Source organism: Astatotilapia calliptera, chromosome 7 (assembly GCF_964374335.1).
Source record: "Astatotilapia calliptera chromosome 7, fAstCal68.1, whole genome shotgun sequence".
Lineage (NCBI taxonomy): Eukaryota > Metazoa > Chordata > Actinopteri > Cichliformes > Cichlidae > Astatotilapia > Astatotilapia calliptera.
The window spans coordinates 41,133,709-41,152,018 of record NC_137428.1 but is presented as its reverse complement, the minus strand read 5'-3'; the positions used below and the strand labels follow the sequence as shown (position 1 = coordinate 41,152,018).

The following is an 18,310-nucleotide window of genomic DNA, read 5'->3' as shown; positions in this document are numbered from 1 at the left end:
CCACATCAGTCCAGCACTGAGGTCTTTACACTGGCTGCCTGTCCATCAGAGGATAGACTTTAAAGTTCTGATGCTGGTCTATAAAGCTCTGAATGGTTTAGGACCAAAATACATCAGTGACCTCCTGACCCAGTATGAACCTTCCAGATCCCTCAGGTCATCTGGATCCGGTCTTTTATCAGTTCCCAGAGTCAGAACCAGACACGGAGAAGCTGCATTCAGCTTTTATGCTCCTTATATCAGGAACAAACTCCCAGAAAGCCTCAGATCAGCTGAAACACTCAATTTATTTAAATCCAGGTTGAAGACTCACCTATTCTCAGCTGCATTTGAATAAAGCACCAAATCCACACTTTTAAGCTTAAATTTCAAAACTAACATTTTAACTACTGATTTTATCTACTGTTCTGATTTTATCTGTTTTGATTTTATATACTGTTTTGTTTGTTTGTTTGTTAATTAGTTAGTTTGTTTGTTTGCTTGTTTTAATCAATTTTAAATCATGCTTTTCATTTGTTTTTGTTTCTAATGTCTCTGTAAAGCACTTTGAATCACCTTGTTGTTGAATTGTGCTATACAAATAAACTTGCCTTGCCTTGCCTTATTAAGCATCCCCTGCCTGTGACCTGCAGCATGTACCTGCAGTCTGGGTCAGAGCTATGTTCCTTGTCTTTAAACCACCTCCCTGCTACATTTCCCACATTCCCTGCCTTTGACGCTGGAGCAGGATGCTGTTGTGGAGAGGTTCGGAGTTTGTTTTTTTTTATCTACGCTTTGTGAAAGTGTGAAATTAAGCTGAGCTTCGTGCAGCTGAGCTGAACGCTGGGCAGTTTTCTCACTGCTTCAGGATTTCCCCTCAAACTTGAGGCGCTGCACCCACCTTCTGACATCGCTTCCTGCTACACGGCTCCTGATAGCCCGCAGAGGGCTGCGGGGGCGTGGTCTTGCTGCAGATGGAGTTATAGGCAGATCGGAGACGTTTACACGTCTCGTTAAGGTTACAAGCCTTCGCCGCATCCAGACAGGGGTTACAGGGTTTCCCTGCCTCGGAGCAGGGGCTCATCTTGGTCAGAGATGAATCTGCAGAGAGAGAAGAGATAAAAGATAAATTAAAGAGACTCACACACGTCTTTGTGCCCCAGCTTGCACTAATTTGTGCACTTAATGAAATAATCTGCTGAAAGATAATTGAACGTTTTCAGAGAGCGACTTGACTTCAGCAAGGCTCCAATCAGCAAGGCTGTAATCACTCCACTCGCGGCACTCTCGCGTCTCCCAAAAGACACTTTTAGACTGAAAGCTTCGATTTCTGTTTTTATGATTAACCGTGTTTTTCTGCTTCTCCACTTACTTTGAAAAGTCCGAAGGCCGGAGGTCAAAGAAAAACAAAAACAAAGAGAAACTCAGAGGAGGAACAGAAAGTCACCTTCGACAAAATAATAAGAACACTACTACAGCATGCACCATTAAACAGGTGAATTTGAATAATAACTACAGAGAAGCTTCGCTTGTTGTAGAAAAGTGAACATTTCGCCTCCTGTCTATTCTGGCCGGGCTTGTCCTCCAGAGAGGAGGTTAGCCTGGGAACGCCTTGATGGTTCTGGATAAGCTGGAGGACGTGGTGAGGAGGAGGTCTGGGCTTCCCTGCTGCTGCCCCCGAGACCCAACTTCAGATCAGCAGAAGAAAATAAATGAATGATTTAATGTGTTATTTTAGATTTGAACTTTTATTGAAGTGGATGAACTAGCTTCAATAATGCACGGCGCATTGCTCAGTCACAGTTTTAATAACACGTGAACTTTTGTACTAACATGTTTTCATACAATATTTAACATTAGTTTATTTAAAGTGTTTTTCTGCCTTGCTGTCTGGAGTATAACATGTAATGTTGATAATGAAGCGGCATGGTTCATTGTTGAAGAATCTTTTTTTAGTAGACGAAGAAATTGGTCGCCAGGAACATCTCTGATTTATCTAACCTGCGATCTTTGTGTAAACCCAGTGACATGTTTGCACTGAATAACATATTAAAATCACACGAACGATGTGTGACTGATTGCTCCGTCAGCCCTCTAGTCTGCACCCGCATGCCCAATAATCACAGGATGAGAGCAGAGTGATCACAGATCACGTCCATCAACGTGATTGGACAGGTTAAAGGTCATCATTGTAACTGTGTTTCTTCCTAAAACAGAAAACTCTAAATACAAAGCTGAGATTTTATAAATGATATTTTTATCAGGATGTCTGAGTTGTTGTGATGAATTCAGATAAACTTAAATGAAGAAGAGCTGTCTTTGGTACGCTGTACGAGCTCATGTGACTAATCCTCTGTAATCCTGCGTAAACCACTTACTGCTTAAGTTTGCTCCATGAGTCAATCAGTCTGCATCCTTCTTCAAATATATAAAACTACTTTTATATATTGGACGTGTTTAATAGAGAGACTCAACATCCACACAGAAACATTTTAACAACTCAGACTGTGAAGAAAGAAAACCACACAAAACAGCAATCAGCGCCGCACACAGACCCACAAACAGACACAGAACATGCCTCCGTCAGTCAGGGCTCCCTGCTCTCAGAGCCAGCTCACTGTGACACAATCCTAAACAGCACAGCTGTCACGGTACTGGGTCATGTGACCCAGTGTTTGAGTTTTTATGTATTTTTTTGTATTTATTTTCAGTCTAGTTAAATTCTAGGTTGCTGTTCAGGCCTTATTTCTTAGTTATTTCTGTCATCTCCGCCTGTACTCAGTCTCCCTGGTTCCTGCGTCTATGTTTCATGTCTATGCGGTTAAGTTCATGTCATGTTTTATCTCCATGTCTATGTCTCCGTGTTTCCTGTTTTATTTTGTAAGAGTCTGGTGTTCTTTGTTCATTGTAGTTAGTGTTTCTCTCCCCTGTATTGTCATTATGTTTCATTCGAGTCAGCTGTGTTCTCATGTGTCTCCACTTCCCCTGATCACCTCATGTGTGTATTTAAGTCCTCAGTCTTCCTTTGTTCGTTGTCGCGTTGTCTGTGTACTTCCCCTCTGGTCAAGTTAAGTGTTTTTCAGGATTCTGTGCAGTTCAGGTTTGCCATTTGGTTTCTGTTGTTTTTCATGCAGCCGCACGATGAGGTTCTGTGCAGGTCATGTCTGTTTCGTCATGCCATTTGGTTCACAGTTTCCATGCATCTGCACAGCATTCTGTTCACAGTGATCATAGTTATTCCTTACAGTCAGGTTAGTATTTTTCCAGTTTAAGTTTTTGGTTAGTTGCAGTCTGTCCCTGTTATGTTTTGTCTACTCCCTCCTGCATCAGCCCAAATAAAGGCTCTCTTTCAGTTTAAGTTCACTCCTGTCTCCTCGCCTGTGTTCGCGCCTGGGTCCACCACACACTCTCCACACGGTCTGCCCCCGCTGGCCGTGACAACAGCATCCACCTGCTCACATCCACCCAACAAACAGCAGCACAGAAGTCTGTTTTTCCTCCATCAACAACTTCAGCTCCATCAGTGCACTCACCATGTGACCTAATTAGGACTGTAACAGGAGGCAGTGTTTGTGGTTCTGTGTCCTGCAGCTGTGTTAGGGTTTAACAGTGAGCACGCTGCAGGAGCAGTGAAAGTGCTGTAGTCGTGTCCATGTCAGGTCTGAGTGCTGCAATCACATGTACCCACATGTGATTACATGTAATCACCTGCATTCACATGTACAGCGGTGCTGATTAGCATCTCCTGCCTGTGAGGCAGACTGCTCTGACCACCTTCGCTGTGCAGGACGTTTCTGATGAGCGCATGATACACAGGGACACGCCCAGACTGGCTGACCCTGGGTCAGCTGCTAACAGGCAAATAGTCTTAAGTGGAGCAGAAGCAGGCCGAAGGACTGGCGGCATGTCTGACAGGTCTCTGCTCACTGGCTACAGAACATTACAGGGAGAGGGGGTCAGCTGACGGCCTGTGAGGTGCTGATTAAACGATATCATCAGCAACGTGGTAAGACACCATCAGCATCAGTGCAGCTTCTTTGTTAACGAGCTGAGTTTCATTGAGTCTGATCTGTTTTACCTGAGTGCTGATTAAATGTGACTGACAGGCTGAGGTTTCTTCTCATGAGCGGCTTCATCCAAATACTGAACATCCTGAGTTTAATGGGTTTAAATGAAGTGCTCCCTGATCATGACCTGCTCCGTTTTTCACTCATGGAATTTATCAGAGTGGCTTTGCATGATTCACAGTTAAGAATCATCCTTCTGTATCATCCTGTTTCCTGATGGCCAACGTCTGGAAGCCTACTGAGGGACAGGACACAGTGTGTGTGTTCATTTCTTTACATTTACTTTATGCCGCCAATGTGTTCTTAGACTTTAATTAAACACTGGCCACTTTATTAGTTACTCCTTGTTAGGATGTGGATGGGCTCTTTTCATTCAGAGCTGCTTTAACTCAACAAGCTGCTGGAAATGTTCCTCAGACTTTGTTCCATGGTATGACATCATCATGACATCATCACACAGTTTCTGCAGGTGTGTTGCTGCCTTTGTGATGAAGGTGAAGGTGCTCTGTTGGACTGAGTGCAGCGAACTTGTCATGTTCAGAAACCAGACTGTGTTGTAAGTCTGAGTTTCTTGTTCTTACTGACAGGAATGACACAATGTGGTCTCCTGCTGCTGCAGCCCATCTGCTTGAAGGTTCTTCTGTAGACGTTGGTTGTAATGAGTACCTTTCTATCAGCAGTCTGCTGTTTCTCTTCTGACCTCTGAGCTCAGCAGGGCGTTTCCTCCCAGAGAGCTGATGTCTGTGATGGTGGTTGGTGGTAAAATCGCAGCAGATTAGCAGATTGTGCAACACTCAGACCAACAACCACGCCGCCCTCAGGCCCTTAAAGCAACTTTCTTATCATTCTGATGCTCAGTTTGAACTCGTGCTGCGCCACTCTGCAGATTGGTGTATATCCAACGCCAGGTAAATACAGGGCCAGTACCACTGATACCGATGCCAATAGTGATATTTTTAACTATTTCTACAGGCAGCTGCTGTTGAGGAGCGCAGTGTGTCCTGATTTATGAGATGAACCATCATCAGGTTGCAAATTCTGAAGGCATTTTAAGTATCACTAAATCACTGTAACTTTTACTTTTAAAATAAGGAGTTAACACAGTAAAACACACCTTCCAGCTTTTATTTTGAAACTGAGGTGAATGTAGAGTTGTCTGGCTCAGCGTCTGTAGTTTAACTGTGCTGCAGGCTGTAAATAAAGCAGACAGTCAGCACAGACATGTTTCATAGCTCATGTTCGGGGTGTAGAATTTTATTTAAAAAATTACTTATTTAACACGCTTCAGTGAGCTGCACATAGAGGATAGAAACAAAGCATCGATCTGATACTATCGATACCTGGACGAGACCACCTCTAGTTTGAATTTCAGCATGTTTGCACACCTAAAGGCTCTGAGCTGCTGCCGTGCGATTGGCTGATTAGACATCAGTGTTAACGAGGGGTTGAACAGGTGTACCTAATAAAATGGGCGGTGATTATGTATTTAATGGTGTGCTCAGAGACTGGGTGGGTGGGTCGTGATGTTTGCGGCTCTACCTGCAGCAGCAGAGCTGAGCACATGTCTGTTGCCCTCCAACATGATCAGGATCTACAGAACAACGACACCTTCTCGTCTCCAGGGCTACGGTGAGATCCAATCAAGCGTGTGAATGTCACACCAGCATGTCGAGTGTGAACACACACGTGTGGACACCATTAAGTCTCAGCCTAACACATCCAATCACACAACTCCAATGGAAAAGACAGCTGTATCTGCGGCTCAGGGACAGATCATGAAGCGTGGCATCATGACATTTCCCTCAGTGTTTTAGCAAATTTACATCAGTGACTGACAACGCCTCCAGTGCTGAGCAGAGAAATCAAAGGCTTCCTGTGAGGCAGAAAACTGGGCACGATCAATGAAACCCCAGAAAAAATAATCTCATGCAGAGAATCCTCGAAGGAGCGGAGCCTCCAAACCTCAGAAATATGACTTAAATTGGCTTTTCCTCGGTGGAGGTATGAGCTCAGTGCGCCAGTTTCTTTGTTTACACAAAAACCATCAAGCTGAACCTCCTCAGGTTGAGAGCAGCACGGGACACCGGATGCAGATTCATCCACTCTGGAAGAGTGGGGGATGATGTCAATACTGCAATCTCAAATACCTAACATGCTGTGCGCTAAACCGAAACCTTTTAAAAGTCACTTCTTTTAAGATGATTCAAATTCATTAGGAAAAGGTGGAGGTGGTGGATTTTTAGGTAACAAATGGTCCCTGCAGGTCTTCAGCCTCAAAGCTGGGAACATTTATCTATATTACACCTTCAGACAACTTCACCTCCAACTCTGTCAGAGGTCCAGTTCCAGAAGGAAGTGACCTTGGATTTTCATATTTATGCCATCTAGCAAAAACCACTGTCAGTATTTTATACAGCAACAACATGCTTCTGCTTATCGCTGATGTCATTTGCTTCCATGAAGACCCTCAACCTGTGATTGCTGCTCAGATCTGCAGCTATGCAGCAGCATCGTTTCACCCTTTGAACTTCTGCACCGCGTCTGTGTCGATACGGCCGGAGTGAGCCGAGGTGATGGAGAGGACACCGCTGTGAGCTGCCATCACCTCTGACTGACACCTCACTAATTAAATATGAATGTGGTCACCATCAATGCACCTCTGCAGGGTCCTATCAGCATCTTCACACTGCATAAAACACACGCACACAGACGCAAACACACATACACAGACATACACACACGAACACACACACATAGTTACACGCACAGACACACACAAACAGACACACTCAGGCTCTCCGTGTGCTACACATGTAGAAGTTTACAGGATGGGATGCTCTCTGGTGGTTTAAAACATTTTATTATCAGTGACAGAGTCGGCCCTCATGGAACATGCTCTTCTTTGAGCTCAAACATCTACTGACAGAGTACAATACACACACACACACACACACACACACACACAGACAGACAGACAGACAGACAGACAGACAGACACACACACACACACACACACACACTAGCCGTTGTGTGTTTCCAAGAAAGCTCGAGCTGTTGAGGTGTTGCTTTGTGGCTCCATGAAAGCAGAAAGTTGAGCCATCGTGAAGACGTCTTCACCACCCACACGTCTTTCAGGAAACATCACTCATACTTTGAGTTTTTTCTCACACTTGTTAAATCTGATGCAGAAAAATAAAAACCAGAAGAAAGGTTAAACCCAGATCTGTTCCAGGTGCTTCCCTAACTCTCCTGTCAAGCCCTAAAGACTGTGGAATCATTCACATGTGAAGGAGTCAGGATGAGTTATTTGGAGCGAGTTGTCGGTTACTTATAAAGACCAATCAAGTTGCATGGGGAAACTGGACATGTTATCCTGCGGGAGTATTGTTTTTTAATTGTTCTCATTGTTCTCTACTCTGCTTCTATTTTGTGCTTTTACTTGCTGGTCAGCTTGTGGTTTTGGTTCTAAGGGTCTTAGCTGAATATTTACCCCTACACCTCCACAGCAGCATGTCAGGCAAACCCAAACCCACAGCAGGCTGTTGCTGGTTTGGGTTTGCAGAGGCTTTAAGGTTTGGGCATTGCCCACCCACAGATGTACTGAAAACTGACTTCTGATGAGGAAAAGAATCAATGATAAGGTCCTTCGACAGAAACTGATAATGTTTGAGAGGGTGAAGAGGCAGAGATGCTGTGACTGAGTGATGCTGCTTCATGCATAAACTGCACAACAGCCAGCGTCCTACATTCCCAGCAGATGTCTCGCTCATGCTAATGATCTGCAGAAAGTTTTTGTTTTAAGCACTTTCCCCAAAAACTTTGTCTGCCCATCATCTGAGTGCAGAGAGTGAGTCGTCTGGAAATGATGGAGCCGTCCACCGTCGAGCACATCCAAACTTTTCACTTTATCTAACTGAGCAGAAAACGTTTGACAGGCAGAGAGAGGAGGTGGAGGTGGAAGAGAAGTACGCTGAATGCAGAGCGATGAGCTGTAACTCTGTTTGTCTCCAACAGCAAACTTTGATCATACTTTTGGGTTGGTAGATCTTTCTACCAGATCAATCATGAATGAGCTGACCGGGCTGGCAGAGCTGATGATGAGGATGTTTCAGTGCCTCCTGAAGGGATCAACGATGTTGGAGAGGGCTGCTGATTCACTCGAAGGCAATTGGGTAGGATGTTGTTGACTGTAGTAGATGATGTTGTGCACGGCCTCAGTGTCTCCAACTCTGTAAATGTCTTACCTCGGAGCAACTCCCTGAGACTCGTTCCTATTCTCATTAAAAATTAACACTTTAATTATCTGGCTGCCCAGTTATTCACACAGCTACATGTCTGACTTATTTTGGAAGGTTGCTGCTTTGCCTGCTGATGGCGCTGAGCTGCAGATGTGACATGAAGTTGCTCTGATGCAAAAATAAACATTTGTATAAATTTGACTTTAATTTTCTCAAAATATTAAACTATACTATATCAATTGCTTTGATTTTGTTATTCATGCAAGTTTTTTGTTTTTTTATTCCATTAGATTCATTTCCTCATGAGGGGGCTTTGTGCTGTTGATAAAATTAGTCTGTCTTTGTCAGACGACATCTGTTCTCTGTTCTCTGTCACTGGTTCTCTTGTGGAAGACATACAGAACTTTTTGCAGTAAAGCAGAAGAAGAGCTGAAAGTTGATTGAAGTTCAGATAAAGGCAGTTAAAGGTACTGGGAGGTGCATGTTATGCAAAAAAACCTCTAAAATAAGTCTTTGTCCTTGAGCTGACAGCCACTTAAGGCCTAAAAGCCACTTCATCAGCGCGACATCAGCACCATTTAATAAGGTGAAAACAGATGACTGAGCCTACAACCAGGTGTTGGTCACACCTACTAGAGATATCCACACCAGTGATGCTGGGCAGCTAATGAGCTGATGAGGTAATCAGGTGCATTAAAGCCAGTATGCAAATATAACTGAGGACAGCGAGGCTGTTTGAACCTTTTTGACTTGCAGCTCATTTTCCAGCTTGAAGTTGCTTCATCACCCTGATCGGCCTGATATCACCTCTGCCTCCACAGCAGCTTTAGCAGCTAAACGCTTGCTGGCCTGGTTGGTTTCATTAAAGTTCAGCAGTTTGGAGTCGTTCTTGCTGAGCTGAATGTGGCGGAAACTCGACATCTTCATCCTTGACAGACAGCACAGATAAAGCCACAATGTGCTTATATTCCTGCAGGACAGCCGGAACATTCTCATTCTCCACATCCAAACAGCGCCGGCTTTGAAGTGGGACAAAACAGCAAGAGAACATGCACGATGATTTAACAGCTTATGTCCAGAAATCGAAATGAAGGTAGCTCAGCGTCGCTGAGGTTTGTGCTGCGCTCGTTATGCACACTGTTTCACGGCACGTTCAGGGACATACAGAAAACTTGTGCTTCCAGCCCATGAATAATTTCTGAATTTATGCAGCCTTCTCAGTGTTTCCATAGCGCACTTAGTTAAATGGGCGTGTTTGGTCTCTGAGGGGCAGCTAACACCTCCTCACACCCGATTATATTGATTCTGTGAAATGAAGCAGGCTTCCTCCGCTCCACACGCACTCGTCTTAATTTTGTGGCTCTGCACAGCAGAGGCAGCTGCTCCCTCTGTCCAGATTAGAAACAGTCCATCACCTGGTTAGGCTGTCACTGTTAATATGACACTAAATTCTACATCAGCCTGAGGGAATGCATTATTATCAATTTAGAATCAGAATCCTCTTTAATGCTCTATAACTGAAGAAACAGTTTGGAAGCACAGAAAAGCTGCATAAAACCAAAAAAAGGCCACATTTGTTTTCAAAGGATGGCACAAAACAGCATAAAGTTGAGCAGAAGTTTTAATGATTAATGACATCACAAATCACTAATCATTAGTGATCTTAATGGGACATCTACGCAGGTGTACAGGAGGATGTTTCCATTTCTTCTCACAAGAACGTCATTATGAGAAAAAAATCATAAAGATCCTTGTTAATGCCTTCGCTGTACTTTTTATGCACTCCCTCTTCATGCTGCTCATTTGTTAAATAAAAGTTTGAAAGAAACTTTTCTGGGTCCCCTCAAACTTTTGAGGCATAAAAATAAAAGTTATTTAAAATGAGTAGTATGCACTATTAAAATATAAATTATGAGACTACAGCAGGGTGCCAGATTTCCACTGACTGTTGTGTAAAAGTGCTTCACATTGTGCACGTTGCACTTGGATGTGATAAAAATAGCTGCTGGGATATTTTCATTAACTGTGAAATAACAGCTGCACATTTCAACAGAAACTCTGAGAGCTGCTTTTTTATGACTGACAACAGTTTTTGTTTTTAGGGACTTTTTTTTCTTTTCTTTTCTTTTTAACATGGAAGCTGCAGACACCAGTATTCACAGACTGGGGAGAGGACATGAATATGATGAAAAGCTGTGCATGTGATTTATTATGGAGCAATAACAAAGAAGAAAAACAGAAAAGCAGCAGAGGCAGCAGTGAGCCAGCCCCCATAGACTCCCATGTTAAATCTTTACAGTAAAAATAAACATGTTTACAGCCTGATACACAAACTTCTTGGTCTCTGTGGATAATTCTAACACCTTCATATCACTTGTACAGTGGGAGGATGTTTTTATAACTCACCTGTTAACTTGCACTGTGGTATAATTGCATGAATTTTGGTAAATTATCCAAATATTTGACATGGTGTCAGTGTCAAATACTGAAGGCATCCTTCAGTGTCACACAGAGAAGCAGAAAAGCTGTGGTTAAATGAGCACTAGACCTGCCATATGTATTAAGAGACTGAAGACTTCAAATAGCAGCATTTTTTGTTTTAGGAAACATGAGTCCACATATAAATGAGGGTTTTCTGGAAGCAGTAACCATCAGAGATCACCGTGAGTCACAAGAAAAGGGAACAGGGCATCACAGAGTGTTTTCTTGGGGCCGTGGCGTTCCACGGGGCTCTATTATTGATCCTCTACTTTTTACACATTTAAATCATGTTCTTGTTTGTCACAGCCCAAAACGTTTCCTCCTTTGTAACAATGTTATGGGGCAGAGTGTTTTTATAACTCACCTGTTTTAAGGCTTAAAGTTTGCATTATTAGGGGCGTGGCCTCTTTAACTAACAGGTGGATGGTGACAAAGGTGGCTGTAGCTGCTAGCTGTCTGCTAGGCTTTACCTAAACTGGACCTCTGGACCGTGTTTGTGCTGCTGGAGCCTTTTGGAGTTTTTTTTAATGACATCATGTGACCAATAGTATGACTGCTATGAGGTTACTGTGCTAACAGACCATGCAAGAAGAGCTCCAATTTAGGGGGGTGAGGCTTTAATTAGTAGGTATTAGCAGGTGACCACCATGCAAATGTTGAGCATTTAGAACAGATCATCATACACTAGTGTGCAGCAACAGTTCAGTTATGTCTGTCTTTTATATACCATCCATACCATCCACATATACCAGTCAGCAAAGCCTGCCTCCACGTGTCATTCATGAACTGGACTTTCTTGTTAAACTTAACTTTAACATCAGCTTTGAACTAAGAGTAGAGAAAAGCTCCATGAATTAAAGATGTACAGGAAAGCACTTTTCCCACTACTGCAGGCGAAAAGATTTCCAAACCTGACTCAGGTACAACGTTTAAATCCTTCCTCACTTCAAACTGCTTCACACCACAGCGCTGCAGAGCACTGATTGTGTGCTAGCACAAGCTGAATACATAACAGAGCCACTTCCTCCTCCTTCAGAGTGACTGTTTCATTAGAGTCTGTCTCGCTGTTTAACCCTCTCGACCCACGGTGTCTTCCTCCCTCTACCCGGCTCTCTCTACCTTCCAGCAGAGAAGAAGAAGAAGAAGGAATGATATGAGCGCAATGTTTGAAGAGGAGCAGATATATATAGAGAGAAAGAGAGCGAGTATCCAGGGCAGGAGTGCGGGCCAATTAGAGAGTTGCCCTAGGTTGTCCTGTTATCTTCCTCACACACAGTCTCAACAGGATATACACACAGAGCCCCGCTCAGGGCTATACGCGCGCGCGTGCACGCACGCACGCACGCAGACACACACACACACACACACACACACACACACACACACACACACATAATGTTTTATTAAAACACTGCTCCAGTGTCCGTTATAGATATATACACACCACGGAGACACGATCTAACGAGGTCAGAAACAGAACTGGAGGGAGGATGTGGGCGTAGGAGAGAGCGAACAAGCGGGGAGATGAAGGGGAAAAGGAAAAGAGGTCGAGCTGTGACAGAGTGAGAAGATGAAGACAAGAAGGGAAGACGTGACTGCAGCAGGATGGAGCACACCCACACCACCTGCAGCTCTGTCAGCTCCACCTTTCACAGGTGACCCCAAACAGCCTGAGGAGCATTTCTGTGGTACACCGGGAGGTTCGCACCTGCATTCAGCTTCATGTGGTGGAAGAATGATCCACCACCCACACAAACAACCTGCAGTCACAGCTACTGAGTCTGACTGGCTTAGCTCTTTGACTTTCTAAACTCGACATGTGACAAGTCTGTACCCCTAATGAAGAGTTCTGACACCTCCACATGTATGAGTGAAGATGTGTTCTGAGCACCATTTGAAGAGTTGCCGGGTTTTTGTGAGTGTAGCTACACTAATTTCTGAACAAACCCAGGCATGTGGTTGTTTAAGCACCCTGAAATACAACAGAAACCTCGCAGCTCAGCAAACAGCTTCAAGGGTTCCTGCTAGCAGGCTCTCAAGACTTAATGAGTTAATCATTTTACATGTGACAGAATATCATACCACAACAAGTTCTCCAAACTTCATACGGACACTACTTACCATGTCCGAGTCTAAATCCTCCTTCACTCCCTAAAAATAACTCCGAGTTAAAAAATAAAATGATGAGTGTCTGTGCTTCCAGCTGTTTCAGTAAAGTTCATTCTGACTGAACTAACAAACAACATACAGCACTGCTGTGCCTAAACTAGATTATATAAGAATGGATTAACTGCTGGCTAGCTACCTGCAAAATGGAGGATGAGGGTTACTCAGTAAAGGGTTAGGGTTCCTGATGGGCAGAGACGAACACCGCCACATGACAGGAAGACAATGCCGAAAACAGAGAAACCAGGTGAGAGAACATACGAGATGATCCATCCACAGCAGAAGGTCTGTCATTAATCTGCTGGATTACTTGCTTTGCAAACGTCCTGATTTTGAGATGGGCACAGGTGGCAACACGTGGCAGCTGTTAGAGTACAGTCACATGATCATCAGCCAGAGCAGAGTGAAGACACGACAGCAACACACTGGGTCCCCGGTTCAAAGGCAACGGTTGCTATAACTGTGGTCTCCAACCGGTGTTCATATGAGCCTCTCATCTCTCACAGCGAGCATCACTTTGGAGCTGACAGCTCCAAACTGGTTGCCTTGGTGTTCAGTCAGCCTCTCTGAGGCTCTGTGTGACATAACGGGCGACCGTGGCTCAGGGGGTTGGGAAGCGTATCTGTAACCGGAAGGTTGCCGGTTCGATCCCTGGGCTCTCTGTCCTGGTTGTTGTGTCCTTGGGCAAGACACTTTACCCTACTTGCCTACTGGTGCTGGCCAGAGGGGCCGATGGCGCGAAATGGCAGCCTCGCTTCTGTCAGTCTGCCCCAGGGCAGCTGTGGCTACAACCGTAGCTGCCTCCACCAGTGTATGAATGCGAGAGTGAATGAATAGTGGCATTGTAAAGCACTTTGGGTGCCTTGAAAAGCGCTATATAAATCCAATCCATTATTATTATAACTATGACCAGCAAACTACGAATCACAGAGAATTTCAACAACCATATTTTCGTTGTAAGCCAATGAGTAAAAACTATGTGTGGTTCATTACATAACACTCAGAAAGTCTGTTTTAATTATGGAAGTGTTGAACTCTTAAATGAAGAACACTTTAATTTTGTCTTGTAAATATTTAAATATCACATGTTGTATTTGGGCTGCTGGTCTCCAAAGAGTAGCTGTGCTGCATCGTGTAGCACCGGGCTAATCCTCATCCTAATCCAAATCCTAATGCCAGTGCTAATCCTAATGTCCCCATTAAAGTCAGAATCAAACGGCTTTCTGTAACTATCGTGCTTTTCACACATTTTTCATTAGTTCATGCTGTTGTTGTGTCGACCTGACGGCGGCATGTCCAGCTGCCTGCTGCTGCTACACAGAACGTTCAGTGAGATTAAACCTAATCTGCTAATTTCATTATGACTGTGAAAGAGCAAAACACAGGAAATATGCTTACTCTGGCAAGTTTTTACTAAAAAAAAAAAAAACGAAGGGGGTTGAAAAATGCACATTAACAGAATTTTTCTGGTGTGTTGGTTTGACAGATGACTGACAAGGTGTGATGCGTCAAACAGGGACGAGTCAGGCAAATTCAACAAAGGGAAGGAAGCTGAAAGAAGCCATTTCATCTCTTTTCCTTAAAAACAACCTGAAGGGGTTTGAAGTGTCAAATGATGTTGGAAATAAACTGAAATGTAACCTCTGAAAGCAGATAAACAACACAGGAGGATAAAAGTTTAGCTGTTAAAGCACTGTGGCAGCCAGAAAACTGCTCTTGAATCGAAATGAACTCTAAAACAAACTGTTAAAGACAAGTTTTCTTTCTTCTTAAAAACAGAGGCCGGGGAGGGTGCGAGCACTTAATCACTTAAAGCAGAGGAACTCACATATTAAAGGACTTAGTGAAAAAGTTGAAATGAAGGTTCAGTTCAGTTCAGTTCAGTTCATTTTTATTTCAAACATTTCAAACATGTGCCTTCACAATCATTACAAAATATCATTCCATTATTTGTTTGAAAAGGAGTAGGCTGAAGTATTTACTTATTTGTCCCTACCCCCTCAAGTTTTACCTCTCATTCATTAAATTTTTTTTTGTCTTAAATTAAACAAACAACATATGAAACATATGAAGTAAAACAAAACATAACATACATAAATCAAAACAAGAAATTAGCAAGCCCCACCACAGTATAGTTTCTTTCATATGAAAAATACAGAATGTGTATATTTGCAGATACACAAGTTATGGAAAAACAACAACCAAAACAAAACAAAAAAAACAAAAAAGAACCGCAACACCATTTCCAGCAAGGTCAAAACAGGGATTCAGAGATAAGTTTAGGTGGAGCAGAAACTAGAAACTGAAACTTAGGCTGAAGTGGAAGAAGAAATCCAGACGCAGTGGAGCGGGAGTCAGCTCATGTCCCAGAGCTGAGGAAGTGATGGTGAAAGGTACAGGTGCAGGTGAGATGTAGCATGCTGCAGGGACTTCAGCGGATAAGCTGTGTGCTGATGGAGTAATGACATGTAAGCAGCTTCCGGTTGCGCCGTAAGATGGCTGCACCGACGAGAGCTCCCAGTCATCTCAGCAAAAATGTTATTATTTATTTTGTACTGCTTTCAATTTCTGTGTGCACAGCGCGATCATACACTCGGTATGACAGACAAACGCTTCTGGAGCTACATTCGTCAGCCAGTTCGGACTTTACAGCAAATCTCCAGTCTCTGGACAAGAAACTTGACGAGCTGCGTGCACGGATTAAACACCAACAAGACATCAGCAACTGCTGCGTTCTGGCCTTCACAGAGACATGGCTGGAGCCCAGCGTCCCCAACTGCGCCATCACGCCGGATGGATTCACTTTTTACCGGGGAGACCGAACGAAGGACTCAGGCAAGAAAAGGGGAGGAGGGGTGTGCTTTATGGTTAACTCCTTGTGGGCTAGAGATGTGTGTATCTTAAAAACTTACTGCTCTCAGAGCCTCGAGCTGCTGACCAAAAAAAAAATTAAAGTCAGGCCTTTTTGCCTCCCAAGGGAGTTCAGCTCAGTTCTCCTCTCAGCTGTTTACATTCCCCCACATGCTGATAAAGCTGCTGCTATGGACGAACTGTATGACATCATTACTGGACTTGAGAACAAAAATCCAGAAGCTGCCTTTATTGTGCTGGGAGACTTCAACAGAGCCAACATGAAGAAGGTTCTCCCCAAATACTATCAGCACATCTCCTTCCCCACAAGAGGTGATCAAACATTGGACCACTGTTACACTCCATTCAAAGAGTGCTACAAACCCCTCCCCCGCCCAGCTTTTGGTAAGGCAGACCATTGTTCCATACTGCTGCTGCCTGCATACAGACAAAGACTGAAACAGGAAAAACCAGCTTCCAGGGTTATTTACAAATGGGACAGTGAGGCTGAGGAGGTCCTGCAGGACTGCTTTGACACAACTGACTGGCAGATATTTGTGGATGCAGCTGATGGCAACATCAATGAACTCACAGACTCTGTCATTGGATATATTGGAAAGTGCATGGATGATACCATCACAAAAACCACTGTCCGCATATATCCAAATCAGAAACCCTGGGTAAATAAAGACGTTCGCGCCAAGCTAAAAGTGCGGACCTCTGCCTTTAACTCCGGGGATGCTGATGCATATAAAGCAGCCAGGTACGACCTCCAAAAGTCCATAAAAAAGGCCAGAAAGGACTACAGGGACAAAATGGAGTCCAGCTACCACAGCTTTGACACCAGGCGACTGTGGAATGGACTGCGCAGCATCACTGACTACAAGAAGGTCAACACAGTCAGTGTTCAGCCCACTGCATCTCTTGCAGACGAGCTTAACAACTTCTATGCTCGTTTTGACGCGGACAACAGAGAGCAGATCCTCTACCCTCAGGAGGACAGTGAGGCTGCAACTTTAACTCTGAAAACAGAAGCTGTGAGGTGGACCTTTAAAAAGGTAAATCCTCACAAAGCTCCAGGACCAGACGGCATCCCAGACCGGCTACTCAGAGTGTGTGCAGGCGAGCTGGCAGAGGTGTTCACCAACATCTTCAACCTCTCCCTGAGGCAGTCAGTGGTCCCCACGTCCCTCAAAGCATCCACCCGTTCCCAAAAAATCAGTGGTCTCCTGTCTGAATGACTACCGTCCTGTTGCACTGACATCCGTCATCATGAAGTGCCTGGAGCGCTTGGTCAAAGGTCACATCTGCTCCTCCCTCCCTGACACACTGGACCCTCTTCAGTTTGCCTATCGGACAAACAGAGCCACAGAGGATGCCATCGCCCTGGCAACGCACACCACCCTCACTCACCTGGAGAAAGGGAATACATATGCAAGGATGCTCTTCATCGACTACAGCTCGGCATTTAACACCATCATCCCCCAAAACTTGCCACGAAGCTCGTCGACCTTGGGCTGGGAACACCGATCTGCAGATGGATTCTAAACTTCCTCACAAACAGGCCCCAGGTGGTGAGAGTTGGTAAACACACCTCCTCATTACTCATCCTAAACACAGGTACGCCACAGGGTTGTGTGCTTAGCCCCCTCCTATATTCCCTGTTCACACACGACTGTGTTGCTAAACACGTGTCCAACATCATCATCAAGTTTGCGGATGACACAACCATCGTAGGCCTCATCACAGGCAATGATGAGACGACCTATAGAGAGGAGGTGATGGCGCTAGAGAGTGGTGTCTGGAAAATAACCTGACTCTCAACATCAGCAAAACTAGAGAGATTTTAGTGGACTACCGGAAACGACCAGTCAGGGAACACCAGCCCAGCCACATCAACGGTGTCAAGGTCGAAAGGGTCAGCAGCTTCAAGTTCCTTGGAGTCAACATCACAGAGGACTTCTCCTGGACCCTTCACACAGACACTGCTATCAGGAAAGCTCGCCAGCGACTTTACTTACTGAGGAGGCTGAGGAAGTTTAGCATGAACGCCAACATCACCTACATTTTTACAGGTGTGCAATTGAGAGCTTGCTGACGAGCTGCATCACAGTTTGGTACGGAAGCTGCTCTGCCAGCAGCCGTAAATCACTACAGAGGGTGGTGAAGGCAGCAGAGCACATCACTGGCACGAGGCTTCCTGCCATTCAGGACATTTATCTCCAGCGATGCCTCCGTAAAGCACACAGCAAGGACCACAGCCACCTCAGCTCTTCTCCTTGTTACCATCTGGCAGACGTTACAGGAGCCTGTCTGCTCGGACTACAAGACTCAAAAACAGTTTTTACCACCAAGCCATACGACACCTCAACCACAACACTTAAACACACACAACACAGTCCACAGGACGCACTCAGAAGCTACCCTGCAGCTTCACAAGTACTCTGTTTAATCTGCACTGGTCACTCCACTTCATTGTTATTGATATTTATGTTTAAAAAGTGCAATACTGTAATTTTCTGCTGCTCA

General features: G+C 44.4%; 1 protein-coding gene across 1 annotated transcript in view; it reads right to left on the bottom strand.

The window, feature by feature from the left end:
- Nucleotides 1-18,310, bottom strand: part of gfra2b (GDNF family receptor alpha 2b) — a 148,107-nt gene that overhangs the window by 46,674 nt on the left and 83,123 nt on the right. Inside the window, exon 4 of the mRNA XM_026174688.2 lies at nucleotides 881-1,080. Coding sequence (XP_026030473.1) covers nucleotides 881-1,080 — 200 coding nt within the window. The remainder of the gene's footprint in view (nucleotides 1-880; nucleotides 1,081-18,310) is intronic.